General features: G+C 45.0%; 1 protein-coding gene across 1 annotated transcript in view; it reads left to right on the top strand.

Moving 5' to 3' along the window:
- Nucleotides 1–26,972, top strand: part of MAP1B (microtubule associated protein 1B) — a 474,660-nt gene that overhangs the window by 59,461 nt on the left and 388,227 nt on the right. The window contains exon 2 of the mRNA XM_078675281.1: nucleotides 25,669–25,770. Within this exon, the coding sequence (XP_078531407.1) occupies nucleotides 25,669–25,770 (102 nt within the window). The remainder of the gene's footprint in view (nucleotides 1–25,668; nucleotides 25,771–26,972) is intronic.

Here is a 26,972-nt window from a genome sequence, read left to right as displayed (position 1 = left end):
TGCCTCCACAGTAAGGAATTTCCCTATTTTCTGAATTCTGCAGAGTTGTAGAAAACAGGATGAAATCACAGATCCAATTTGAGGTTTCAGAGAGAGTTCCTCGTCGTTAAGGACCCCAAAGCTCTCTTCCAACTTCTTGGGTGTGGAGGGATCACCCATCGCTGAGGGCCAGAGTGAGGGGCTCCAAGGGTCAAGCTTATTTTTGGTGATGACTATCACTGTTTTATCAGAGTTTAGTTATAATTGGATGCTGGTCATCCAGTCACGGATGAACAACATTGTATCTTGGAAGAACTTCTTAGATTCCGTGGCGTTATCAATTGTAAAAAGAAGTTGCATTTCGTCTACATAAATATACATTTTAACCTTCATTTTTTGAGAGAATGCACTTGGGGATGTATAGGTTAAAAATGTGTGGAGAAAGGGAGGAACCTTAGGATACACTGCAATTCAATTGAACTTTGGATGAACTAAAGGTGGTCAGCCGGACCAATTGTGATCTGTCTTTTAAAAGGAAGTGATCGATTTGAGTGCTGAGTCCTGCGGCCCTGACATAGTCCACCAGAAGATTATGGTTGACCATGTCAAAGGCCACTGAGAGTGTGTTTAGTGTGTGTACTTGTTCCTATATAGCGCTGCTGCCACCCTACGGGTATCCTGGCGCTCAGATATAGGAACACACAGCCATCATGATGAGGAAACAGAAAGAGAGAGCATGGAGGATCAAGCTTTCGGAAAGAGCCAAGTGTTTAGGCTCTTTCTGAATTCAGTTAGAGAGTCAATCTGTCTAATACCAGGCAAACCTTTCCTGTAATGGAACTGGCCCCAACCCGTGTATTGCTCTATACACCAAACAGAGGGATTTAAAAAGGACCCTTTCCTTGATTGGTAGCCAGTGGAGCTCTCTCAGGGCATAAGTGGAAGACGAATTACGCTGCAGGTTCAGCACCAGTTTTGCCGCGGCAGACTGGACTCTTTGCAAACCCTGAAAGATGTACTGAGGGGCCCCTAGATACAAGGAGTTGCCATAGTCCAGTCTGCTCATCACTGTGCTGCTTACTACCAGGTAACGCAAATCCTTCGGTAGGATCGGGAGTATCCGACGTAGCAAGCGCAACAGACCAAAGCACATGCTGGCTGTCTTGTTTGTCTGCGACTCCATGTGAAAGTTCGTATCTATTAGGACCCCCAGGTTACGTATCGTACTGGCCGGAGCCAGCGGATCCTCCTCGGGGGTAAGCCTGAACTCCACCGGTGTATGCATAGGCAGCCTCGCCGATGAATAGTAAAACACCTCGGTCTTCCCTCCATTGAACTGCAGGGAGTTCCTCCGCAGCCAGTCTGTGGTCTGTCGTATACACTTTTGGAATAAATCCATAGAGACTGCCTGGTTTCCTTCCAAGGAGACTGCCAATTGCGTATCGTCCGCGTAGTTGACCAGATCAACTCCGAACAATTTAATAATGGGAAAAAGTGGCTGCAGATAAATATTAAAGAGAATTGGGCTGATGGCAGAACCCTGCGATACCCCATAAGCTATAGATGTTTTGCGGGATGTAAATGGTGCCAAGGTTACCGTCTGTTGTCTCCCTGTCAAATAAGACCGCAGCCATTGCAAGGCCCGTCCCTTCACCCCTATTCTCTCCAGTCTCTCCAACAGGATTGAATGGCTCACTGTGTCGAACGCGGCCGACATATCAAGAAGCACTAAAACCGTGGCATTCCCGTTGTCGGCCCACAACCGTAAATTGTCCATCATAGTGGACAGAGCTGACTCCGTCCCATGCCCGGGCCGGAATCCGAACTGATCCTTGTCCAACAGATGATGTTCCTCCAAGAAGCAGGATAAGAATCTGCTTACAGCCTTTCCAAGATTTTGATTGGAAAGGGAAGGAGAGAAATTGGTCAAAAATGAGCCGGATTTGTCGGGTCCAAGAGGGCTTTTTAATCAGGGGTGTCACCACCACCTGCTTCCATCCCTCCGGGATGGTGCCTTCTTCCAGGGACTGATTGCATATCTGTTGTAGCCAGGGAAAAGTCATTTGGCTATAGGTCTTCCACACTTTCTGAGGCAAAGGGTCAAGTGGAGATCCAGAGGATATGCTTTGCGCAACGATGTTAAAAGTAAGATCGGTAAAGATCTGGAAGCTATCCAGTGTACACAACTGACCCAGATCCCCTTCCATCACCTGTATATCATGGACCTGGACGACAGTGTTGTTATCCACAAAGGAGCCAACGCTCTTCGCCACATTATCCAAAAAATGGGAAGCGCTCTCATCACATAGTTTCCGTAGGCCACCACTTTGTTACCCAGGCAAGTTGGTGCGGAGATATCCCTGACTATCTAAAAAAGTTCTTTAGTCCCATTAGAGGCTTGTAAGATGGAATTGGCATAGAAGTTTGCTTTACACTCTAGGATAAGCATCTTGTACTTAGTCTGTGCTGTCCTCAAATCTGACTTATCCCCCTCTAGGTACCTCTTCCTCCATTTTCTCTCAGCCTTTTTGCATGATAGACTGTTTCAGTTCGTCGTTATACCATGGTGCTGAGATTTTATTTCTAGTTCTTATTTTTTTTATTGGGATTAGTTGATCCAAAGCATCCATGATAAATTTCTGGTAGATATTGTAATTCTCCTCTACTGTAGTTGAGGCACAGAAGAGATTAGCAATGGGTGGTGTTAAAAGGGCACCCCTCCATGAGAGGTCAAGGAGGAGTAGAGTTTGATTGAAACCTTTGTCCACTTCCTCCCCCGTGTCGTCCACACCCGAGAGGATCACTGATTTAATGGAATGAGCCGTGCGGCAGCCCACTTGGCAGGAGTCATAGTAGGGAAGTAGGTAAATGGGACGGTCGTTTTTTAAATCGAGTGGGTCCTAACTGGCTTTGTTTTGAAGAGGTACCACTATTGCCTCTTTAAGGGAGCTGGGGCCATTTCCTTGATTGAGGGACAAGTTGAAAAGGGAGCTCGCTGGATCAGGGAAGAGAGTAAATACAGTTTTCAAGACACACAAGCAGATATCATTAGGGGAGCCCGAATCAGCAGGTCCATGAGACCATCCTTGCTGATATTGGGAAAGGCCATGAGAGTGAATGGGTTTCTATCTTCGGTTACATTGCGACGAGAGCTAGGAGGAATGCTATTTTTGATGATCTCAATTTTGTTAATGAAAAATTAGTTGAGAGAATCGCAAGGGTTTTGGGTGGGTAGAATGGATCTGGTGATCCTATCAGTATCAGATAGTTCTGTACTGATTCTAAACATCCCTTTTGACTTATTAGTGGAGTCTAGAATTTTGTTGGAGTAAAAGGTGGATTTAGTTTGCCTGATAAACGATTTATACTCTTTAAAGTGATGTATGTAAATTTCCTAAGTGTGAGATAACTAGTTGTTCCGACTTTTGCGTTCGCAAATACTTCGGTCCAATTTGGATAGTTTCAGCTCTTTGGAGAACCAGTTTGAGGCATCATGTTGTCTAATCTGTTTAGTTTTACGAAGGGGGGGCATGTGTGTTGCTGGTTTCTACTAGCCAATCAGTGACTGCTTTCCTATAGCAATCTATGTTGTCCTTTGGTGCTGGTAGGGAGCTTTTCTGATGGTCACAAAGGAGTTCAGGTCTACTGGGGACTAGTTCCTCGAGAAAGTTCCGGGGCATTGCGGAGTTTTATTGGGAATAAGATATAATAGTGACAATGTAATCAGGTGGTGATCTGACCATACACAGGGGGAGATTGTAAGATTGCTCAAGGATAGGTTGGTAGTCCATACTTGGTCCCTGGTGTGACTTTTGATATGCATGGGCAGAAATACGTGCTTTCTAAATTTAGGCTATTGAGAAGGTCAGTTAGATCTGCTGACAGTTGCCCACCCTTTTCCTCGTTTGTCCAGTAATTGACGTTAGCATTATATTTGCTTGGTCAATGACCACAGGGGAAATTAACTCATCTTGGAGTTGCAGGAAATGATGCATATGGCCTGGTGGTCTTTACATGAGGGCATACGTTAGATGTGATGTAGGAGAGTCAAGTTTAATCACAAGGTTGTCAACAGTCAAAATGTTAAATGAGGTGAGTTTGGTGTAATTTATTTGTTTCTTAATTACAGCAGCTATGCCACAACCTATTTTACCTGCTGCTTTATTTACTTGTTGTATATAATAACCTGCTAGGAGTGCAAATAATCTATCTAGGGAAGTTCATCTGTTAGCCATGTTTCGGTTAGTAGCAGTATATCAGGCGAATCAGTGTCTAATAGAATATTTCTGTCTGGTGTTTGAGCAGAGACTGTGTTTTAAGATTTGTCACCGTAATTTGGTTGGGCGTGGTGTTTAGCAGGCAAAGTTTGTGTAGTTTTGATGTGAGGGGGTGATTATTTACCTAATTAAGTCATTAAGCTCCTTCGAAGAGTCGGTACATCTTTGGGCATAGTGGCTGACTCCAGCTGGACACACATGGGCACGCCTTTGCCACGCCTTTGGTGTGCCGGTGGGACATCGCGTGCACTTCTATTAAATAGACATGGAGCTTAACTGACACCCTCGCCTCTACTCTGATTGGTGATGATTGGCTCACCCGCTACCAAATCTGAACAAACTACGATATGGCAAAACAGGTATTTTTCAGTTTCAAATTCTTAAATGAAGATTTTAGGTTTTCTTTAAGAACAATATAGGTGCACTATAAGGCATGTGTAACAGCAAATAATATGTCTGCGGCCACTACAGCCTTCTCCAAGGCTAACACAAAATCAGGGCCATTTAACCACCCTCAGTCTGCCCTGTAGAGATGCTGAGTTGGCTGTTTTATCTCTTTTGACCTTTACAATATTGTTACTGTGTGATGTAAGCTTCTACTGCTGTTTGTGGTTTGTGTATGGGCGTGTGTGCTTCCGTGTGTGCTTAGGTAAGCTTTCTAAGCTGCTGTCTGTGCTGTACGTTGGGGAGTGTTTGAAAGTGTGTAAGTGTGTAGGAAACTTAAAGTGAAAAAACAAAACAAGAGAGGATTGCTTTCTGTATAAAATTCATATATGAAGTTTAGAGTTAAACATGTGATGATTCAGTCTACTTTTGATATGTAAAATAGCCTTCCGTACATTGCAATGTAAGCACTCCATAGGAAGCAAAATTGTACATTATATAGCCCGTGCCATGAAATATCCCTCTGGGCAAAGCCAAACCCCACTTTTTATAGTTTCGAGAATGTGTAACAATAGGTGTACAGACAGCTGCACTCTCAAGCCAGACCTAAACGATTATTGCGGATTACAAAGTCTCTGACGTAGACATAACTAAAAATTCACAAATATCAATAATTTATATAACTGTTTTTCTTTACAAGACTCAGGACCTAATGGACTATGGATAATCAAACGAAAATGATTACATTGAAATAATAGGTCTCAACTAAGACTCTATTTGACGTTGTGAACAATGAATTGTGAATTCCGAGTCTTAATGGAGACACGATCAAGGCACAGAAATGCTGCTGTGAACGCTGAAATAAGGATCATGAATTAGCTAAGGATTAAAAAGTACACAAAGAATTCCATTGACATTCAGGCAGGTGATATGATAAATTGTAACAGAATTGTTTTTTACTGCACTCACGGGTTGTGTGTCTGCTTATTTTGCTGGGCTTGTGTAAAATAAAATGGTCTGTTGCTGTTTTGCATCCATAGGGTCTATGCATGAGAAATTCTAGAAACACCATTCTTAAAAGGTAAATAATATGCAGAGTACAAGGTTGGTTTTCACACAATAATAATTGTTCAAAAAGGTATGTACCTTTCCGGTACTTTGAGGAGTACTTTGAGGAGTCAGTCCACAAACAATACTCATAGAGTGTGCTTGTATCAGCCTATAAAATACATTCTAATGATTGCGTGTGTTTCCTGGGCCCTACTGGCTAGCATAGCTATGTTTGCATCGAACGTCAGCGCTTCTGTAAGAGCAGAATCCGACTCTCTCCAAAGCCAGCGTCTAGTCCCAGATCGTAAACTGTACCTTTGCACTACCTAACACTGGGCGTGGTAATGAATTTAATGAGTGTTTTGTATTAACTCCCAAAATATTTCGCTTTACCATTCCGAAAGTGTTCACCACCCTTGGCTTTTCAATACTCAGGGGCGACTCCTTCACGTGGGTGTCGGAGCGTCGCCCCACTGCTTTCTCGCAGTGCGACAAGCAGAAATGTAAAATGGTATAAATATAATTTTACGTTTCTGCTTCTCGCACTGTGAGAAAGCAGAAGAAGGGTATGACTGGTTGTGGGCGGGTCGGGGAGGAGTGGCTAACCCAATGTTATGGGCGCTGACTGTTTGGTCAGCCCCAGGGCCGACCAAACCACTCTCCGTTTTCTCCATGCAGGCTACTGCACACCCTGCATTAAGAAAACGGCCTCCCCATAGACGCCTGTAACGACTGCGTTCACAACACTGCCATTGCAGCGTTGTGATTGGCTTAGGGGAGGAGATGAAGGCTGCCTGGTTCTGCTACCTGTGAGCACTGAGCAGGAGACATGAAGAGGGATACCGGGCCAGGAGGCGAATGTACGTTTTTTTTAAAATGTCTTTTTTTAAATGAAATTAACCCTTCCTCCCCGCCCGACTCCCCACTCCCCCACCCGCAAGTCATGCCTGCCGCGACTGTCCTACTGGTATGGTAGCACACCCTCACGTCTGTGGCAGGTAGTGGGGTAGGCAGAGAGGGCATTATGCCCCAGGATTGGCACTTTCCATTGCCTCGCGTTACCTCAGTAAAATATACTTCTCCATTTTTAATTAGAAGCAAGCCTCACAGTGAAGCAGCTTACGTGACTCTACTACTAGATGGCGACAAGTGTCATGTTTTCTATTTATAAGCATTTAGGGCCAGATGTACAACCCTATTTTGCATGCGCAAACGGGTTTGTGACCCGTTTACGCATGCAAAAGGTCACAGAGCCATGTACAATTCCTAAATAGCGAGTCGCAATTTATTTGCGACTTGCTATTTAGAAATTGCAAGTCGCTATTATAAAGAGGCATTCCCTTCCTAATAGCGACCCGAAAGCCATGTATGAATGTTTTGCAACTGCAATTACGGTCCCAAAACCCTTGCAAATTACCACCGTTTTAGTCACAAAAGGGAAGGGGTCTCCAGGGGACCCCTTCCCCTTTGGAAATGCAGGGGAAAATATATTTTAGGGGCAGGCAGTGGTCCCAAGGACCACTGCCTGCCCTTAAAAAAATGAAACGAAAATGTTTCATTTTTTTTAAAATGCATAAAGGAAAACGGGCTGCATTAAAAAAAAAACTCCTGTTTTATTGAAAAGCAGTCCCAGACATGGTGATCTGCTGTGCCCAGCAGGCCATTATCCCTGGGAGGTCCAGCCATTCCCAATGGGTTCGCAAATTGCGAGTGGCTCATTAATATTTATGAGCTTCGCATTTTGCGACCCCATTGGGAATCGCAATCAGTGTCTCTGTAAATTGCGTCTCTCAATTTGCAACTCGTAATGGAGCGCAAATTGCGAGGTGCAATTTACAAGGGTCGTACATCTGGCCCTTAGAAACGAGTCCTTTTGTCACCTGTCAAAGCTGGTCAAAAGGCCCCTCATTGGTTGTGCTACAGGCCTTGCAATAAGTTCTGACAAGCCTGCACACCCTTACTTGCTTTTTCTCTTTTAGCACTTTCAGGATTGTCGTTGCCTGAAAGCCTCGGCCCTCACCACTGACACGTGTTAAATACAGCAATTAGTACCTATATTTGTGTCATCCACTTCTTGTTGGGCCTGAGGTGAATAGGCCTCGAGTCAAAGTTCTCAGCAGGGGCACTTCATGCCATCTAGTTTGTTGGTGGTACTTCGGAATGTTGCTAATGCGGAATACATGAAGCAAGGCCAGGGCCGGACTGGGAACAGAAACCGGGGTGAGAGGGAGTGCATCTGAGCAGTTTGCGAGGGCCGTTATCGGCCGATTTTGTTACAGGGGGCCGATTTTGCCGAACCCCGGTAACAAAAGCGGCCCCCAGGGGTCCAAACCCAGCCCCTACCCCAGCTGCCTACCGGGGAAACGCCCTGTGCCCACTATGGCCAGTCCAGCCCTGAGCAATGCAACAACGCTTGTACTTCATTAAACTGCTGTAAGTCACCCCTCAGTTCAGGAGCTGAGGAGGGGGCTTTCCTGGCTTTAGCTTGAGCAGCAGTGATTGGAAGCCCGCAGGAGTACAGCTGTCTCTGAAACTCAAACATATGCGGCGTGGATCACAGTGGCAATGTTTGGAGCAGACACACTCTCATTTGCACACACATGCGATGAATTTACCACCACACATGCACACAATTTTTCACACATAGAGTCTGGACTTTACCTTCAATCACCTGTGCATGCTAAAGAAAGCCCCAGGCAGGAAGGGCCTCAGAAGTCATGGCTGTCCAGCGCTGTTCCAGGAGCGCTCCAGCAATGACAGTTTTTGACGATAAACACCATCTGTTCAAAAGGACCTTATAAAGATTCATTCTATAATATCATGTACCCTCCTTGGATGTCCCGAAGACATGGTGTGACCCGGACCCTCGCAGACCAGCGTAAGCCGGCCCAAGAAGATGCCCAGTAGTTTATCAGCCACACAGAGGCTTGGGTGACCTTATGACCTCTCTGGATAAGTGATGTTGGAGCACCGCACTCCTAATCACCTATCACCTATTAAGTGAGGGTGTCTTCCGGAGAGGACTGATCGGCTCCTCTCAAGCCCTGCATTAACCAGTCATTATATGGCACCCTTGGCTCCCAAAACCACCTCACCTGAAGTTTGAGGGCGACTGGTGGCAAGGGGAGTCCCCGGAGGCGACCCACAACCCCGGGGGTTGAGATCTGCAAGGGGAGCATCCCGGAGAATGGAGCCCGCTGCGCCGCCTAAAATGGCGGCCGACATTGACTCTGCATCCCGCTCAGAGTGCGATGGCCCTGAGTCACAAGGGAAGCCCCGCGACAACCACTGAGGCAGCGGACGCCGAGGCACTGCGTTGTGGACTCCCCTTTCCCCCACCAGCCACCCTTTCAGCTCCGGTGCTGGAGTGTGACTCATGGTGACGCCTGAGACCGGAGGGTGACACTCTGAGCCGGGATACCCACCAGCTGGAGAGGACCTTCAGGGGCATGACGGCCCGCAGCGCCTGGCGGTGAGTGGAGCTCTGGTTGCGAAGAGGGGCGGGGGGCTCCATAAGCTAAGCTTGCCACGGTCATTGGCAGCACCCAGTAGACTGCAGCCTGACCTTAAGATGTCGGCGGTCAGGCGCCATCTCACCGCCTTACAGGGAAGCCCCTACCCACGGTCCCATTTTCGGCAAGCTGCCTCTGCCATGGCGCCCTCTCTACATGATTAGGGAAGTCATGAGATCACCAGAGGTTAGCCTGTGGGGAAAATTCATCTTTTAATTGAATCGTAGGCGTGCAACACCACCTGAACACCTGGCTGAACTATGGCAAGAATTTCCTGCTCTGTAAATATGTAATATACAAGTGTCCAAGCCTAATCGCTGTTGAATGTAATCCTGAGTGAATTTGCAATTTGTATATATATTTATCTTTAACCACAAGTATATGTACTAGACCTTTTTACTTACCACCATTCCTATGAGATTTTAGAGTTTATCTGTTTGTATCTCTTCCTTGAGTGACTTTACAGCTTGCACATTTGCAAGTTTTCCCTCCTTTCACTCCTCTTGTATATATAACTCCAACCACTAGTATATGTAGTAGACCTTTGTAATTACCACCATTCCTATGTGATTTTAGATTTTATCTGTTTGTATCTCTTCCTTGAGTGACTCTACAACTTGTACATTTGCAATTTTTTCCTCCTTTCACTCCTCTTGTATATATAACTCCAACCACTAGTATATGTAGTAGACCTTTGTACTTACTACCATTCCTATGTGATTTTAGAGTTTATCTGTTTGTATCTCTTCCTTGAGTGACTCTACAACTTGTACATTTGCAATTTTTTCCTCCTTTCGCTCCACTTGTACTTTTGCATTTTTTCCCCTGTTTATATCTCTTATGTAACTCATGTAATCCAAAGTCCTTATGTAACGCAACTAGTTCTTTTGTAAAGCACTCTGACACCTTCTGGTAATATTCACGCTATGTAAAATCACATTCAATAAATAAATAAAAATATCATATTAACTAGTCACGACCCCTCAAGGGAAGCAAACTGGTGAATAGCACTGGTCACCATCGCCTCAGAAACCTTAATTCAAGCAGCACGATGATTTTAGACACATTGGGATGAGTAGGGCTATACAATAACAAATAGTGGTACTTAAATTATTTCAATGCCTCCTCAGGTGCAGTAAGCTCTATATAAATGCAATTTACTTTGTGTAAATACTGGGAAAGATCAACACATCTGACATTCTTACAGTGCATGCATATCTCCTAAACAGCAACTGAACAAAGTGAAAAGCTGCCTCTCTTAAGTATGTGTGAAGTGCTAATAAAGTTTGAGCCTTTGTTTCCCCTCTGCTGCATTTGCTTCTAGGTGTGAGGCTCCTTGACTGCTCCCAGCCAAGAGACTCGAGCAAAAGGAGGCCTGATGACCCCTGAAATTTGGCCTTTGTTATGGGCCCAGCAGGAGTCTTAAATAAGTAAGCCCCGTCCCTGCCTGTACGTTGTTGCTTGTAGCAAATGAAAAGCAGACAACGTGCAGGCGCTGCTGAAATTGTCCCGGTGTTTGGAAATTACACCAGGATGAGTTCAGCACATTATTTAGTGGGGTCCAAATTCTTGGCAGGGTGGGCGGCATTCACCCTGTGAAAATAGTGGGTGGACTCCGTCCACCCGCGTGTACCCCCGACTCGTGCCATATGTAGGTGACTTCCATATAGATTCTTTTTATGGACATGTATGTCATATAACTACTCTGAAAGCGAGTCGAGGGCACAGCACTCCTGGCCCTATATTGGGCACCTCTGGGGCAGCGGCACCCTTGAAAACTGACAAAGCCTTCATGGAAGAGAGTTTCTCACATAGGGTGACCAACCATCCGTAACTTTCACGGAAAGTCCGTAATTTCGGCCGTCTGTCCGTTGTCCGTGAAGGTTTCTTCTCCGGACGCCATTTGTCCGTAAGTTTAACAGCTGTTGGGTGACAGCCAATCATGTACCTTTCTAATGCCAACCGTTTGCTGTGGAGACCAAACAAAGTGATTTAGGATTGGCTTGAAATCCATCAGCCAATCCTAGAGCATGCTGGTACACTACAGGAGTGCTCTCATTGGCCCTGATTCAGGGCCAATGAGAAGAGCTTTAGGGTACCCAGCAACGGTACTTCTGGACGTGCAGAGCACATTTTGAGCCTTTCCCGTTTTACATTTTTCAGGACCCTTACTCGACCCCTGACCTGTAGACTCAGTAAAATGCGTACCAAAGGGACCAGGCGTCAAGGCGCCATTGGCTGGATTGGAGGCAAGGGAACTGTTAATAATGGCAGCATCCGATCCTAATGCATTTTTGGAGGTTTCGTGCCGTTCTGGCTATTCTTCATGAGATCCTCATCGCACAACGCATTAAACAGATTAATGACAGATAAAATATGGTCTCTTTGCGGTGGTGTGACAGGAGTGCACTGGGCCCCAGTGCAAGCAATGATAATGGCACCCGCTGTCTGTTTGTACAGTAAAAGGCAACAGTAATTGGTGTGCAATTGACCCTGTGTCTCCACCGTTGATACCTACTGCCCTGTATCATTGTCATCTTAATGATTTTCAGGGCCCTGTGCATGTTTAGGGGCCCCCTGTTCGGAACATTTATGAATTTTAGTAACCATTTTCAGAAAACTGAAGCTTACATAATGCACAAAAATATTAAACTATGTTAAAGTTTTAGAAACTGAATCATGAAGAAACAGCTGATATATGTCTTCATTTGTGGCCCAACAAGCCTTAAAACAACACAGGAGAGGGGGGTACGTTGAGATAAATAGACATAAATAATATAGAAATAGATCATCTTCCTAGGGGAGGGAGGGGACTTTATAGCTTGGGGTCATTGGAAGTTGCACACTTTGCCCTTGCCTTAAAACGTATCTGCTTTGTATTTGTTTGCAAATGGCAAACTTATTTTAAACAATGAGGCGTAGCTTTCGTGTAACTGTGTACCACAAAAACAGGACAAAAACGTTATAGATGGTTGCAGCAAAGGCTCTGGAAGAACTGTTCAACTCTAAACTATGTGCATCAGTGGCGTCCAGGGCGACAATCTTTGTTGATGCCCCTTCCATAACCTTCTTTATGTATTCCCTGACGACCACCCACCATGGTGCCCCTCATCTCTCCTTAGCCCCTCTCTCACATGTATTTAATGTATAGCTCATATAGCTACTCGTGTATATACACTGTACAACGAATGGCAAGCAGAAGGTCGAGCCGTGCTTAGGCTCCAGGGCTTGGGATCACTTTTTAGTATATTTCCCTGCTTTAACAGGTCTTTGGAACCACTACTATGGCGGTTGCATTGCTACTACCCCACCGCATACATAGAGAAGTCTGCTGTGCAACTGGCACCCATACCTTTGCCCCAGGACTCCTTATGGCATCTCCACCTCGACTTTCACCAGTCAAGAACGAGGTAAGCATCTGAGGTGGACCTCGGCGTGCACTGAAAGCGACCAGAAGTCTGTGCTTGGTTGCAACTTTAGGAGTCCCTCAGTCCATTGTGACCTATTAAGGTGTCGTGTTTATTGTCCATAAGTTACTGAACTCAACCTGCCTGCTCAATTTCTGCGTTCATAGATGTCCGGAGAAGAAGCTCGCCATTTTAGATTGAGAGTGAGGGGTATGTCCGTCCCATGGCCTATCCTGGAACTTGACTTAGAAACTACATCAAGGGTGAAATTCTTGATGGGCCTCTTCTGTATGCAATTCTGCAGATAAAGACTCAGCTCTTGTATAACCCTCTGATGTATTGTTTTCCCATGTGACAACCGTCTGTCGTGTATTACTCTATGAACCTGTAAAGCACTCTGATACCCTCACGGGTCAAGTTCGCGCTCTATAAAACATTAAAATAAAATAAATAAATAAATAAATAATCAATATGAAAAGGTTGGCCACCCAGTTGGCCACCCGACTCTCACACAGCTTAGTTGCCCCTTGCAGAGTTGAGTTAGTTCACCGCTGTTGGTATCAAGGCGCTACCCCTGCGCCGGGTGCATTGTGGCGGCGCCGCGGCGATCAGGTGTGGAGCGCCCCATACGTTCACTGACTTGCTGCCTGACCTGGGCTCTGCTCTGGGTTTTTTCCGTGAAGCTCCGCGGTTCTCACACTATCCCGCGCTAAGAGCGGCAGATGGGAGCCCCCTGAGACGGGTGAACGGCAGAGATGGGGAGGGGGGTGAGGATAGAGGGGCAGAGGTTTCCCTCCTGTCCTGCCGGCGCCCCCCTCCGCTGTGCCCAGAGATGCAGATCCGCGTCTAACCAATGAGGAACCTGTGAGTGTAGCAGGGATGGCGCTGGCTCGGGAGCTGCGCCGCGTGTGACTGGCACAGGACGAGGCCGTGGCTTCTGGGCAACTTTTCTGACAGGTGTCAATTATGCCGTCAGGTGCCAGCCTGTCTCTATTCCTGTATATGACACCAGCTGGGCACGCGCTCTTTTGTTCAACGGCGAAGGGAAGAATTGAGGGTCCTTTTTTTTTTCTTTGCATAATCGGTTCAGGTTGTAATGGCGGGAATGTGAAAGTGAAGGGTAAAATTCGAGCTCTAAACAAGAAGTGGCAACGGTGAGAAACACGGATTGTTCTGCAGGATTGGAGGTCATCTACTCTGTGCCCGTGACTCGCATCTCAAGCAAACAGTTTGTCACCAATAAATGTGAAGCGACGTCTCATAATGGTTTAGGGGCCCAGAGCCGAATATGCTAAGGACAGTTTAATTCAGTGTTTTTAGCAGTAAGCAAACCCAGGAAAAGGCCTATGTACAGCTGAGGATGGCTCAAGGCTCTAGTGTAGGTGCTGGAAGCTTTCATATCTAAATTAGACGGACTAGACCCCAATATGGAGGAGAGACATCCATCTTTCCAAAGGCAAGAGCGCACTCTCCATGTTCAACGAGGCAGCACAGATTTATGCGTCAAAAAAACCTCCTTTAATAATCATTCTTTTTTTTTTTAAAAACACATTTTAAAAATTGGGTGATCAATAAAGGAGCATTTTTCGCACACTTGAATCTCATTGAACCTTGGAGTGTGCTCTCTGTCAATGGATTGATTGATTTTGTCTGCTCACAGTGCAGGGAGGGGGAGCACCCGAGGATAAACTAACATCCAGGACTAATCAGGGGTGTGCGGCGCTCATTCTGTGTGTCAGTGAGGGGTAGACATGTGGAGGGTTCGGTTCACCCTGTGCGGTGGCCTCCAGCAAAGCGGAAGAATTAATATCAAGGGCGGGGACTTTATCCATCAGCTAATACTGACCAGTGAATACAGTTGAATATGCCTCCTTATTCCGCATGCCTTCACTCCGCATGCAATTACAAGCGGTCGTTACAACGACCGCGTTGTAACAAAGCATACCATTACTCCGCAAGTTGTAACAATGACTTGCGGAGGGGGGGCGCTGGATGTTGGAGTAGTATAATTTACTGTTCCAACTCCAGTCTGTGCGGACAGTAGGGAAGGTGTTGGATTTTAAATCCAATACCCCCCCCCCCCCGCAAGTCGTTATTACGACTTGCGGGGTAATGGTATGAGTTGTTACAACGCAGTCGTTGTAACAACTGCGTTGTAATTGCATGCGGGGTGACAGATTTGTTATAATGGGTGTTTAACAATAGAGCCTAGTAGGGTGCACCACTTGGACCTATAATCAGCTTTGAGGCTACTTAAGTGGCCAACTGGGTCTCTCGAGATTACTTAAAGGCTGCCTTTATGTCACTGAATCCAGAGACCGATCATTTTTTAACTTGCTTCCTTGAATCATTGCTCATTAACCTTGTTGACTATTTTCATCAGAGTTCTAGACTGAGACTCCTTTGAAGGCCGTTGTTCAACCAACAGCCTTGGAAAGGTGACAGAGAGCCCCAAACATGTTGGCTGAAGCATCTACCAACACTAAATCCATTGTGTTACTAGTCAAATTATTGCTTTTATATTCTTTATGATTGCTATCTTGTAAATACTGTAGACACATTCCATTTTGAAACTGAACTAATCAATTCAGGCTCTAAAATGAACTGAAGTTTTAATTACTATTTATTAAATCCTATCTTGGGGTGCTTCAAATATACTTTTAGTTTTTGCATTAATTTAATGTACCAGTGTCAGAGAGGTAACTGGCACAATAGAGTGAACTAATGCTGGACATAAACAGCTCCCATATTAACCTCTCTTCTCAACTATAAATAATTTGAACTCAGGTCTGATTTCTAATAATTTGTGAATCAGCACTGATGTATTTTAAATGATAAACTGAAATTAAATATTTATTTATTTTATTTTAGGGATTTGTAGAGCGCCTGGTGACCCGGAGGCATCCCCGCGCTATAACATTTGTGGAGACCAGAGGAGAAAAGGAGGGGACTTTATTTTGGGAATAGCAGCGTTTTCAGTTTTTTCCTGAAAATCAGATGACTGGGTTCCAGCCGCAGGGGGCGGGGAAGTGAATTCCACCCGGAAGATGCTTTAACAGAAAAGCGTCGGCCGCCGGTACGAGTCTTCCTGTATCTGGGGACGTTGGCCAGACGCTCATTATCCGAGCGAAGGGACCTGGAGGCCATGTAAGGGGTAACCAGGTCTCTCAGAATAGCAGGGCCAAGACCATTAAACAGTTTGTGTGCAGTGCACAGGGCCTTGAATTCGATCCTTTGACGTATTGGAAGCCAGTGGAGGGCCTTAATTGCTGGTTTGGCTGATACTCTGGAAGGGAGGTTCATAAGTAACCGGGCGGCTGCGTTCTGCGTGCGCTGGAGTTTAGCCATGGTAGCTTCTGGAGCTCCCAGATATACCATGTTGCTGTAGTCCAGCCGCGCAAGGATCAGACCTTGGACCAGGAGTTTCCTGGATAGGGGCGGAAGTATTGGGAGGATCCTGCGGATAGAGCGCATGAGACCAAAGCAGGTACCTGCTGTTTTGGATGCTTGGGTTTTCATCGACAGCTCGGGTTCTAGCCAGACTCCTAAGGTCTTAATTTCTTGTTTCGGGGTGGGAATTTCCCCGAACACGTCTGGCCAGACCGATGGGGGGATGGTGGTCCATTGCTTGCCCAGAAGCATGACTTCAGTCTTTGACCCGTTTAGTTTGAGCGATGACTCGCACATCCAGTTGTGAATTTCCTTGAGGCAGTTCGGCAAATTGTCTGGATAGTTGTCCAGTTGGGAGAGTGAGACGACCAGTTGCGTGTCGTCCGCGTAGCTCACTATTTTGATCCCGAAGGGGGTGACCACGTCTTCGAGAGGGGCCATGTAAGCATTAAATAGAGTGGGGCTTAGTGATGACCCCTGGGGGACTCCGCTTGTGACGGGGAGGGTGGCAGAGTGGAAGTTGCCGTCCCATACCTGGAACGAGCGCCCTGAGAGGAAGGATTCTATCCACGTGAGCGCCGAACCTGCGATCCCTGCCGCAGCCAGCCGATGGAGTAAGACACGATGGTTAACTGTGTCGAAGGCTGCGCTGAGATCCAGGAGGATCACTGCCACTGACCCTCCTGAATCCAGAATGCACCTTGCCTCCTCGATGACGGCGAGAAGGGCGGTGTCTGTGCCATGGCCCGGGCGAAACCCAGTTTGGGACTGCCGTAAGAGGTTATTTGCTTCTAGAAACTGTGACAGTTGCCCATTGACCAGTTTCTCGGCCATTTTGCTGATGCAAGGGAGGAGTGAAATTGGCCGGTAGTTCGCCATGTCGGCCGGGTCCAGCTGGTTTTTTTTTAGGAGTGCCTTAACTACTGCACTCTTCCAGCTGGGGGGGACCAAGCCTTGAGAGCCTGCATGCTTGTACCTTCATGGAATTACACCAAGGGACATGCAGCAGTGGCTTTATTGCACATTTAGGGGGGGCACTGCGCTTAATTTGCACACAAAAACGGTGCCAGGGCTCTGGTATGGAGGCCACTATAGCTTGCATCACACATTGCCCCTGCCATGCTGTCAATGAAAGTAACAACACAACTACTAACCATCACACTCCTACACGTGTGACAATCCGACTATTTCAGGCCTCCAAAGCTATAAGAATGGCTTGGGCAGCAGGTGCTAGTCATTTTTAATACATATCAAAAATTAACTGCTGCTGTGGTCAACTCCAAATAAGCCAGACAGCACCACCTTGTGGCAGACTGTCACAAGTTCCGGAGTTGACACTCAAGTGCTGATGCTGAGCACCAGAAACCACCGTCTCAAATTAAGCACTGGGGGAGAATGAAATCTAGCATTCTAAATCTAGAAACGTGGGCTGAAGTACTGGATTTGCCACTTCACCCCATGCTGTGATATGGGGTGAATGACTTCACCTCCTGTGATTCAGCCCCCATACCTGTCAAAATCAGAAAGATTTAAACATGTATTACGTACTGAAATGCTCTTTTTGCATAACTAGACTGGACATACATTTCTTTCCAAATTAAAGAGGCATCATAATAACTGAGTGGCTGTATTTGAGAAGTTTCAAGCAGGGACTCTAAGTTAATTCAAGTTTCAAAATTGCTTTTGTTAACCTCACAGGGCCAAGTCCCAACCATGTTCAGCACCTAAGTGCCACATATATGTGCAAAAAGTCTCACAAGCAAGTGCACATGAAAGGCCATTATTCACAGACATGGCCGCTGGAATTATGCAGGGGTGGAGGACCAATTAATGCGGCGGGGTGTAGGCAAATTATACAGCTTTATGCAGCAAATTCTTTGTCAATATTATTTTGTAATTTGAACACACATTTATACAAAAGGGATTCCACAGCTAAGCAAACTGTGAAAGGTTCTTTAGAAATAAAATTATACAAGTTCACCTGATCCTATTAAAATTTAGGTGTGGGAGAAATGTGCGTAATTTGCTTTTGTATAATTATGCAACATTTTGCATTACATAAACATAATGTAAGTGTCTAGCTGGGAAGCACTTTAAGATTGCAGACATCAGATCTTAAAAACAGAGTTAAAATATTTGAGATTTGACTTTACTCTGAGTACCCTCTTAACACCATAGCTATTCTGAATAGCATTTCGAAATACGCAGTGTGGCGTAACATGACTTTGGGTAAATATATAAGGATGTACGCTGTGCAGCTGCAGCCGGCACAGATGAGAGGTGGGGGGCAGGGGCAAGACAGGGGGTGGACACGGGGGGAAGTGGGTATACAAAAATACAATAAAAACATGCCTTCTCGCCGCTTCCTCACCGCATCTCTCATCCTTAGTCCCCCTCGTTTAGCCTCAACAGGAAGCACACTCAGGCTCCCAGTCAGCCAATCACAACACCATCTTAGCAGTGTTTTAATTGGTCTGAGTGGCGTGTTTCGGCACTCAGACGCTGACTGGAGGCCTGGGCATATAACACGAGTAATTATCAATTTATTTTCCCTCTGTTTCACTGCAAAAAGCAGTGGGGCGATGCTCCTCTGCCTTTATACTGTGGAAAAAAGCCACGCCATACTCAATCTAGTGCTAATACTGTCTGGGCAACAGCAGCGGCCCGTGCAGGTAAGAGCGGTGGGCCTGGTTGGGGGGGATATCGGCAAACGACGACTAGGGAAAATTAATTCTTCATTTAATTTTCCCTCGTTGTTGTCTGTCAAAGCCCCACCCAAGGCTGCCCCATCGCTCTTACCTGCACGGGCCACCGCTGCTGGGCAAAAAAGAAGTATTAGTACTAATTTATTGTACAAAATGGAATGACGGATGTGATAGGTACATACTTGATTCTGAGCTAGGATGTTTTGTTATCTGCAAATTATGCAGAACATAAAAGGCAATTTTATTGTGAATAATTAATGGCTGCACTTTTGAATTCATATAATCAAGATCTGCAAAATGTTAGGCTGGAGGATGAAAACACAGCTGGAAAAAATGCACAAGTGTGCTATATGTTCTACAGCTGTAAGTTTATGGGTGAGGGTAGCATATGAGTCTTCCAAGTGAAGATGCAGAAATGTGTCTGTGGCCAATGTAGTGGACACTCTCAAAGCTGAAACTTTGTGGGTACCAACAAACATTCCCAATGATTTTTCCACTCTATTTACACATCTAACTGTAGTCTTCGAAAATGGCTGATGTGTCTGTAGAAATGTGGTTGTCATTTTTGGGAAACGGCCAAATATTTTGTTGGTGTTCCAAATACAAAAATGGGCAGTTGAAACATACAAATACACTTTTCGACATCCATATTCATTGGAGTTGTCTGCACTTCAGGTCACTTGCAGAGGTAAATGTGGGAAGTAGCAAAATGGTTGAAAATCTATAAAGCACACACACTTTTATGTATATTCTTTCCAAATTTTCTGATTTCCCAAAATATTTTGCTAATCTTGCCCTTAGAGAGGAAATCGGTTTTGTAGGGTACAGGAACTCTAAGTTATAATCCTGTCTTCACTGCTTGACACTTGGCCAGATATTGGGTCAAATGTCTAAATACAGCAGTTTCCATATCTGTCAATTGGCGAATCAACCGGACCTACTCCACTCCTGTATGTCCAAGGTGCACACATGGATGTGCAATTCAGCATTAAAACTGAACGGCTCTAAAACAGAGATGATGCTGCTTGGACACTCGGGGCCTTCTTTTCCACCAGGTAGCTGGCCGAATTGTCTTGGCGACCCTCCAATCCCGAAAAATGAGATCAAAAGCCTTGGGGTGTGGCTGGAGCAAGACCTGTCTTTTAAGATCCATGCAAGAAAAACCGCTGGAGTCTGTTTTGGTATGCTCCGGTCAGCCCGTAAGGTTCTACCTCTTCTTCCCCCGACCTCTAGGAAACTCCTCATCCAGGGATTAATTGTCTCGAGGCTGGATTACAGTAATGCGTTTTTTTTGGGCGCACCGGAAGCAACACCTAACAAGCTCCAGCAAGTGCAGAACGCAGCAGCAAGGCTCCTGATGAACATCCCAAGGAGACAGTCTGCAAAGCCGGCTTTAAAAGCGCTGCACTGGTTCCCGGTACGGGAGAGGATTGAATTTAAATCTCTCTGTACGGCCCATAAAATCCTTCATGGGAAGGGACCTCCTATCTTGGCTAATATGGTGCTCCCCTACAAGGCTACTAAAGCCCTGCGCTCTGACCATAAATCACTGGTACAAGTGGCCAGAGTTAAAAGAGCCCGGACGGGTGGTAGGAGATTCTCTGTGAACGCAGCTAATTTATGGAATGCGCTACCTTTGAATTTGCGGACTGAGGCTTGCATTACTCGGTTTCGGAAGTTACTCAAGACTCACCTGTTCCCCGCCTAATGCTGTCCTCCTTGTTTTACTTCCTTGAGACATGAATGAGCGATGGGATGCCCTAGGGTAACCACGCGCTATACAAGATTCCAAATAATAATAATAATAATAATTTATAAACTGTATAATAATATTTGCATCCCCTTTTTTAGGTTCTTGAAGGATTTGGCACTCGTTATTTTAGCCTCAATGCAGGGTGTGGTTGTCTCTTAATCTGTCTAAAGGACCGCATGAAAACATTATAGATTTGGGATTGGAATGATGTCAACTTTTAAGAGAACAAATATCTTTCCTGCTGTATTTTAAATCGGCCTGGATATAATTTCCTTTACCTCCAAGTAATTGTAATATTTTCACGTTACTCGTTTATGCAAAATGTAACACAGAATTACTGATAATAACACGATTACTCCTGCTCGTGTAATTCAAATAATTTGGGTGGACAATTCCTACAGCGAGAGCACATTTAGTGTGCGCAACCGGCTGCTCGCTATTCATTCATATTCTGCTGCAGTAAGCAGTATTTCTTAACACAAAATGCATACTCCTGTACATTCTTGATGCAAGAGTGCATTTTGCACTAACAAAATATCAGTAAGGGCCATATGTATCATCCTCACCATTTGCGATTTCTAAATAGCAAATTTTAAGTAATCGCTATTTAGAAATCGCAAAACGGTATGTATGTAGGAATTCGCTTATTTTTAGCGATTCCTACACATTCCTAAATTGCTAATCGCAATTTTTCATCTATTTTTATATCCAGGAGGCCCATAGGAATGAAGGGGATATTTGCGATTAGCAATTTGCTAATCGCAAATTGCGAATATTTTCAAGGGTGCAGGGGTGTCACAAGAACACCCTGCTGCACCCCTGAAAATGACATGTGTGGGCATATGGCGCACATACATGCCCTAAGGGCATGTATGAGCGTCATATGCCACCTTAGAATTGTAAATAAATTGCTTTTTCAAAAGAATTCGCAACTTACCACCAACTAGAAGTTGGTGGTAATTTGTAATCCTTATGGGCATTTTTGCCTTGATTTTTGTTTTATACATTGCATTTAAGGAATCGCAAAATTTGCGATTCCTTAAGTGCAATCGCAAAATAAGGAATGGCAAATTTTGCAATTCCTTATTTTGATGCAAGAATGTTTGATACATTCCATTTATCAAATTAGCATTCGCAAAGGCCGAAATTCTGCGAATTTCGGCCTTTGCGAATGCTAATTTGCTTGATACATATGGCCCTAAATGCAGAGGAAATTGCGATAAAATCCTATCCCAAGAACACATTTAGCAAGTACGAGCGGCTTCTTGCTATTCGTGTTCTGTTGGATTTTGTGCTATTTCTTATCACAAAAGGCCTCCCTTTGTCTATTTTGGATGCTAGGGGGCATTTTTGCCCTACAAAATAGCTCTAAACCCAGAATTACACTTCTCACATAATTCCGCTGAATCTCGTGGAATTCCCCAGTAATTCTGCTTGATTATGCTAAATAGAATTACGCGTGTTATGCCCGCCCCTAGTTTTATCTATACCACTGTTTATTTACGGGTTCTTAGTCCCTATCAAAGGAGGTTATGCTTGCTGTAGGCTTCAATCTCTTCCCAGGTTGAATCAATATTTTCTTTATACTATGCCGATATATTGGTTTGACCACATACCGCTGGCGGTTTTACAGCAACGATGAAATTCAGCCAACATGAGGGTTTTGTAATTATTCCAGAACCTTCACATCAGGTAACAAAATTAATTTAAAAAGGGTGACTGCTGTCTTGGCAACTCGAACCCCTCTATAATGTAGCTACATCTTGTTCAGAGAAATCTGTGTGGAAGGATACTGTCCAAAGACCTAGATGCATTTTCTGATACAGTCATTAAAAATAATTGTATTTTCTATACTCAAAATGGAATCTGTACTGTGAGATTTGTGGCAATTGTTTTATTTCAGAGGCTGACACAAAGACATGGTAATTGGACAAGAAGAGTGTTCATAAAATATGAAAGACCCTCTTGAAACATAGAACTCTTGATGTGCAAAGTGCTCATTAGAGGTCCTGATAAAGGGTACATGTCATGTAATGGACTCAAATCGTCTTCCATAATCCATGTTTGATGTAGAAAGCCTCTGATGCGGCCATTATCACATGCAGGAACCGTCTCGGGTGCCGAAACATGGCTCGACTTCACTACAAGGCGTATTTTAATACCTACCTTTGTAGCACATAAAACCCAAGCTACTCTGATAAGAGGAACTACCAGCGAAAGAACAGTTCTTAAAAAACACACAGTACCAGGGCAGTGTATTTCCTTTGCATGTATGTAATTGTAAAAGGGAACTGACAGTTTCTTGCCACTCAGTTAACTTTCCCTGAACAAAATCTTATTTATTTATTCTTTCTTTCTTAACATGAGGTAGTGGGTCGCGTCATGTCCATTGCATCTTGTGTGACTGTCAAACCCCCCAACATCCAGTCGGATGCACATTATTTTCTTTTATGGGTGAATACTTTGTGTCCCTCTATCGATCTGTCTTAGCGCCAACTGAGCTGCTGTTGGATCACTCGCTTGTTTCTTGTATCCGCGATGCTTGGCCTGTGAGGGCGGCTCCCGCCTGGTTCCACGTGCCCCGCCTGGTGCTTCCCGTTCAAACTTCTGATTCTATACGTCTATATGCTGCCCTCGCCCTCCTCCATTTTAAGGCTGAGTCTACCTTTTTAGGTCGAGCCTACCACACAGCGCAAGCAGCCTCTTGTGAGCCTTGAGTGGACGTACAGTCCACGTATTGTTTAACATTAATTGTCTTTGTTTTCACTCTCACTTGTGTGCTCCTTACGCCTTACTTACTCTTTGTTTTCACTCTCACTTATGTGCTCATTACGCCTTACTTACTCTTTGTTTTCACTCTCACTTGTGTGCTCCTTACTTACTCTTTGTTTTCACTCTCACTTGTGTGCTCCTTACTTACTCTTTGTTTTCACTCTCACTTGTGTGCTCATTACGCCTTACTTACTCTTTGTTTTCACTCTCACTTGTGTGCTCCTTACTCCTTACTTACTCTTTGTTTTCACTCACTTGTGTGCTCCTTACTCCTTACTTACTCTTTGTTTTCACTCTCACTTGTGTGCTCCTTACTTACTCTTTGTTTTCACTCTCACTTGTGTGCTCATTACGCCTTACTTACTCTTTGTTTTCACTCTCACTTGTGCGCTCCTTACTCCTTACTTACTCTTTGTTTTCACTCTCACTTGTGTGCTCCTTACTTACTCTTTGTTTTCACTCTCACTTGTGTGCCTTGACTTCCTCTTCATGTCCCTTGGACGATAGCCACTTTATGATCCTTCTGATTGCCTGACTTGTATCCTTCCACTGCTCACACATAAGAAATGCCTTAGAATTCCAGCTCTAACTACAACAGTATTAGAGCATCTACTGATAGTCCAGAACTCTGCAGTCTGGTTTATCTGACTAGTTTCAGGTATCCTGAAGGAATCTCTTCCGCTAACTCTGAGAACGCTCCACTAACATATCAACCACAGTCAAAAGCCCTGGTCTTTGTGTGAACATCCGATACATGTGATATGTTACGTTATGTGAATTTGTAGAGCGTAGCTAGTCACCCATGAGAGTATCCAGGGAGGCCTGAAGGGGGAGGAGTAAAATTCCCAGTTCCCATGGTGCCCTACAAGATTGCGCAATTCGAATGAAATATTATCAGACGTATAATTTGCTTCTGTTACCCTGCTGTTTATAATGTTCCTAACCACTGGTTGTCTCTGGTATCCCTGGCCCTTAAGATAAGCCCGGCTGCAGGACGCCTTCCAGCTTGCGGTAGACCATGAGCCTGTAATGATACTTATTGTATCTTCCTTTCCTAGAGTCGCAGCCAGAGCATTTAGTGGGTATGAGGGCAGCTCAAAGTCGCTGACCTGAAAGCATGCACATTGGCGCTGTTAAAAATGGCACCTTGTAATAGAACTTTTTTTGTGAAAAGACAGATACCCTGGTTGACCCACATCATGCCCATCAATTTGTTTCACGGGAATTTGAAATAGCAACCTAGACTTTAAAAGTACTGGCCGATTGGCAAGCAAGGTATTAATGTTACCCGTGAAACATATTTTTAAAAACCTTTAAAACGTTACCAGCAAGAAGAGTTATCTGTAAAAAAAACTAAATTAATAAAATGAGATGGGTTCTAGGAAGCAAGCTGATGTTCAGAGGAAAAATTGGCATGGTGTTTGGCATCTGGACAAAATGACCTCCAAGCCTAAAGTTGCATCACTGTATGTATTATACAATGTATGTCGGTCGATCTATTTAAACAGTGCCAACCTAACTACGAAGCAATGAAGCGTTCCCCTTGGGTTCCTTGAAGGGAACGGTCTTCCTGGATCTCAGGAGAGTTGGAGCAGTTCTGATGTTAGTTGGGATGCTGTTCCATACCCTGGGAGCATAAACAGAAAAGGGCTTGCCTTTTGGTTTTTTCTTTCTTGCCCATTTTCATCTCCAGTCTGGTGATGTCCTGACCAGGGTTGGATTGGTAAGGCGGGCACTCGGGCAATGGCCGAGGGGCCGGTATCCGAGGTCCAGCTGAGGGCTGCTTTTTTGGTCCAGTGGGTGCCCGAGAGGCCTTTCTGGTGGCAGATGGGCGTCCATTAACTCTCTTTTACCAACGGGGCAGAGGTGTCCATCCCTTTCTCTCGCTGGGCCGGCCTTTTAAGGTATGCAAATTGAGCCCCCGCAAATTGAGAAGAACTGGCTTCACTTGTTTTCAGGTGTGTTTCACCAGTGTGAACTAATCTGTACTATTTTTATAAAATCTAAGTAAAGTTAAGAAAACATGCCTCTGTCAGAGACCCCACCCCCCTCTTTTCATAAAACAGCTGAAGCAGTGTTTTGCGGAAAGGCAATATGCAAATGTGGGCCACTTTTTTTTAGTGTGCCTGGTCCTATTTTTTTATCCCAATCCAACCTTGGTCCTGACTTTTGGTCTGGGGCTGCCCAGCTGAGCATGTTAGGTGCTAGACGAGGATATTTGGGGTGTAATTTCTGACAGACTTGAAGAGGATGCAGCTGGTCTTGTAGATTATGCTGGCATGGAGTGGGCGCCAAAGTAGTCCTGTGGAAGTCAGGCAAACAGCTTGTCTTTGTTGAGAGGTTCTTAGCCAACACTGTTCCAATGCATAATTATCACTTCTGCTTTAAGGCTGCTAATGAACGCAAATTTGACTGATTTCTGCATGTTTTGTTTTGTAGGAATCCGCACATGGGACACAAACCTGATTGAATGTAATCTCGATCAAGAACTCAAGCTGTTTGTATCTCGCCACTCAGCTCGATTTTCTCCTGATGTTCGAGGTAAGAGATTTTTTCTGCTTCTAAAGTTGTCAGGCAAACAGATGTTCCATAAGTAATAATACGGACCAGAGAGTGGAGGAGGGACGTTTGTTTTAATGGTGTGACTCAGAGAAGTGAGGCAAAATTCTATCGGGTATGTGAAAAGACCCAATGTCTACTGGTGAATATTGTGGCAGCTTTTGGCCACATTTTACCTTCTGGTGTGGCAAAGAAAAGAAAATGTCTAGTACTGACTCTACAAAATGTTCATCTAGCCCAGTGTCTAAGAATGAAAAGTTCAACTTGTAACTGCATTTCCGGGTCAACGGATCCTCATTGCAACTTTGAGACTTTTAGAAGCTGAGGGATCTGACCTCCAACCTCCCCAGTATGCTGCTAACTTCTATTTCCACCACTCTGCTTCAGTTTCCTCTGGGGACCTTAGACAGGAATGGATGCCAGATGATTCAATAGAGCTCACCGTGAGAAATTAAGCATTGATTTTAGTGAACGTGGTCATTGATCTCCAAGACGTAAAAGGCATGCAATGGCTTGTAAAGAAAAAGGAACTCAACGTGAGGTTCTCACGCTATACTCCAAGGCCCCCCATCACCTAAAGATGCGCTCGCTCATAGGAAATGCTAGAGCCCTGCACCACTTGAGCATTGTTGGCATCCATCCTCAGCAGGGCGTCTTTCACGCCCAGGCCTTCACAAATTCTTTCTTCTGCCTCTCTTCTATATATTGAAACAGATTTAATTGGGTTTTTAAATGCATGCAGTACAGTCAGCAATATTAGCACTTTTGAATATAGCGTGTGAACCCCCAGTATAGTATACAGCCAAATCTGTATCAATGATTCAAAAAACAAAACAACAGTCAACCAAACAGTCCCCCCTCCCGCCCCTTCAAATTCCCCAAGTCAGATCATTCACAAATGACAGTCCAGTAGGCATATCGGAAGAGGAACAGGGTATTCCTCCTAATAACTGGGCTCGGGGCTAGGGACCCCCCTCTGCCATGGGCCACATCTGTGTAGTTTGTGTGTCATAAAGAGTGGTATCTGGGCCTGAACCATTAACTATGGGACTGTCAAATCATCTCGGGGGTTCTACAGGGGACCCCCGTGAGCCTGGATCCGGGTTGGCCAAGTCGTCCACTAGCATACCCCAGGCTCGGGCTTTGTTCATGTTCCCTACGCCCCTCTGAGCCCCCCTAAAGAG

Source organism: Lissotriton helveticus, chromosome 2_1 (genome assembly GCF_964261635.1).
Source record: "Lissotriton helveticus chromosome 2_1, aLisHel1.1, whole genome shotgun sequence".
NCBI classification, from domain to species: domain Eukaryota; kingdom Metazoa; phylum Chordata; class Amphibia; order Caudata; family Salamandridae; genus Lissotriton; species Lissotriton helveticus.
This window is presented reverse-complemented; position numbering and strand designations above follow the sequence as displayed.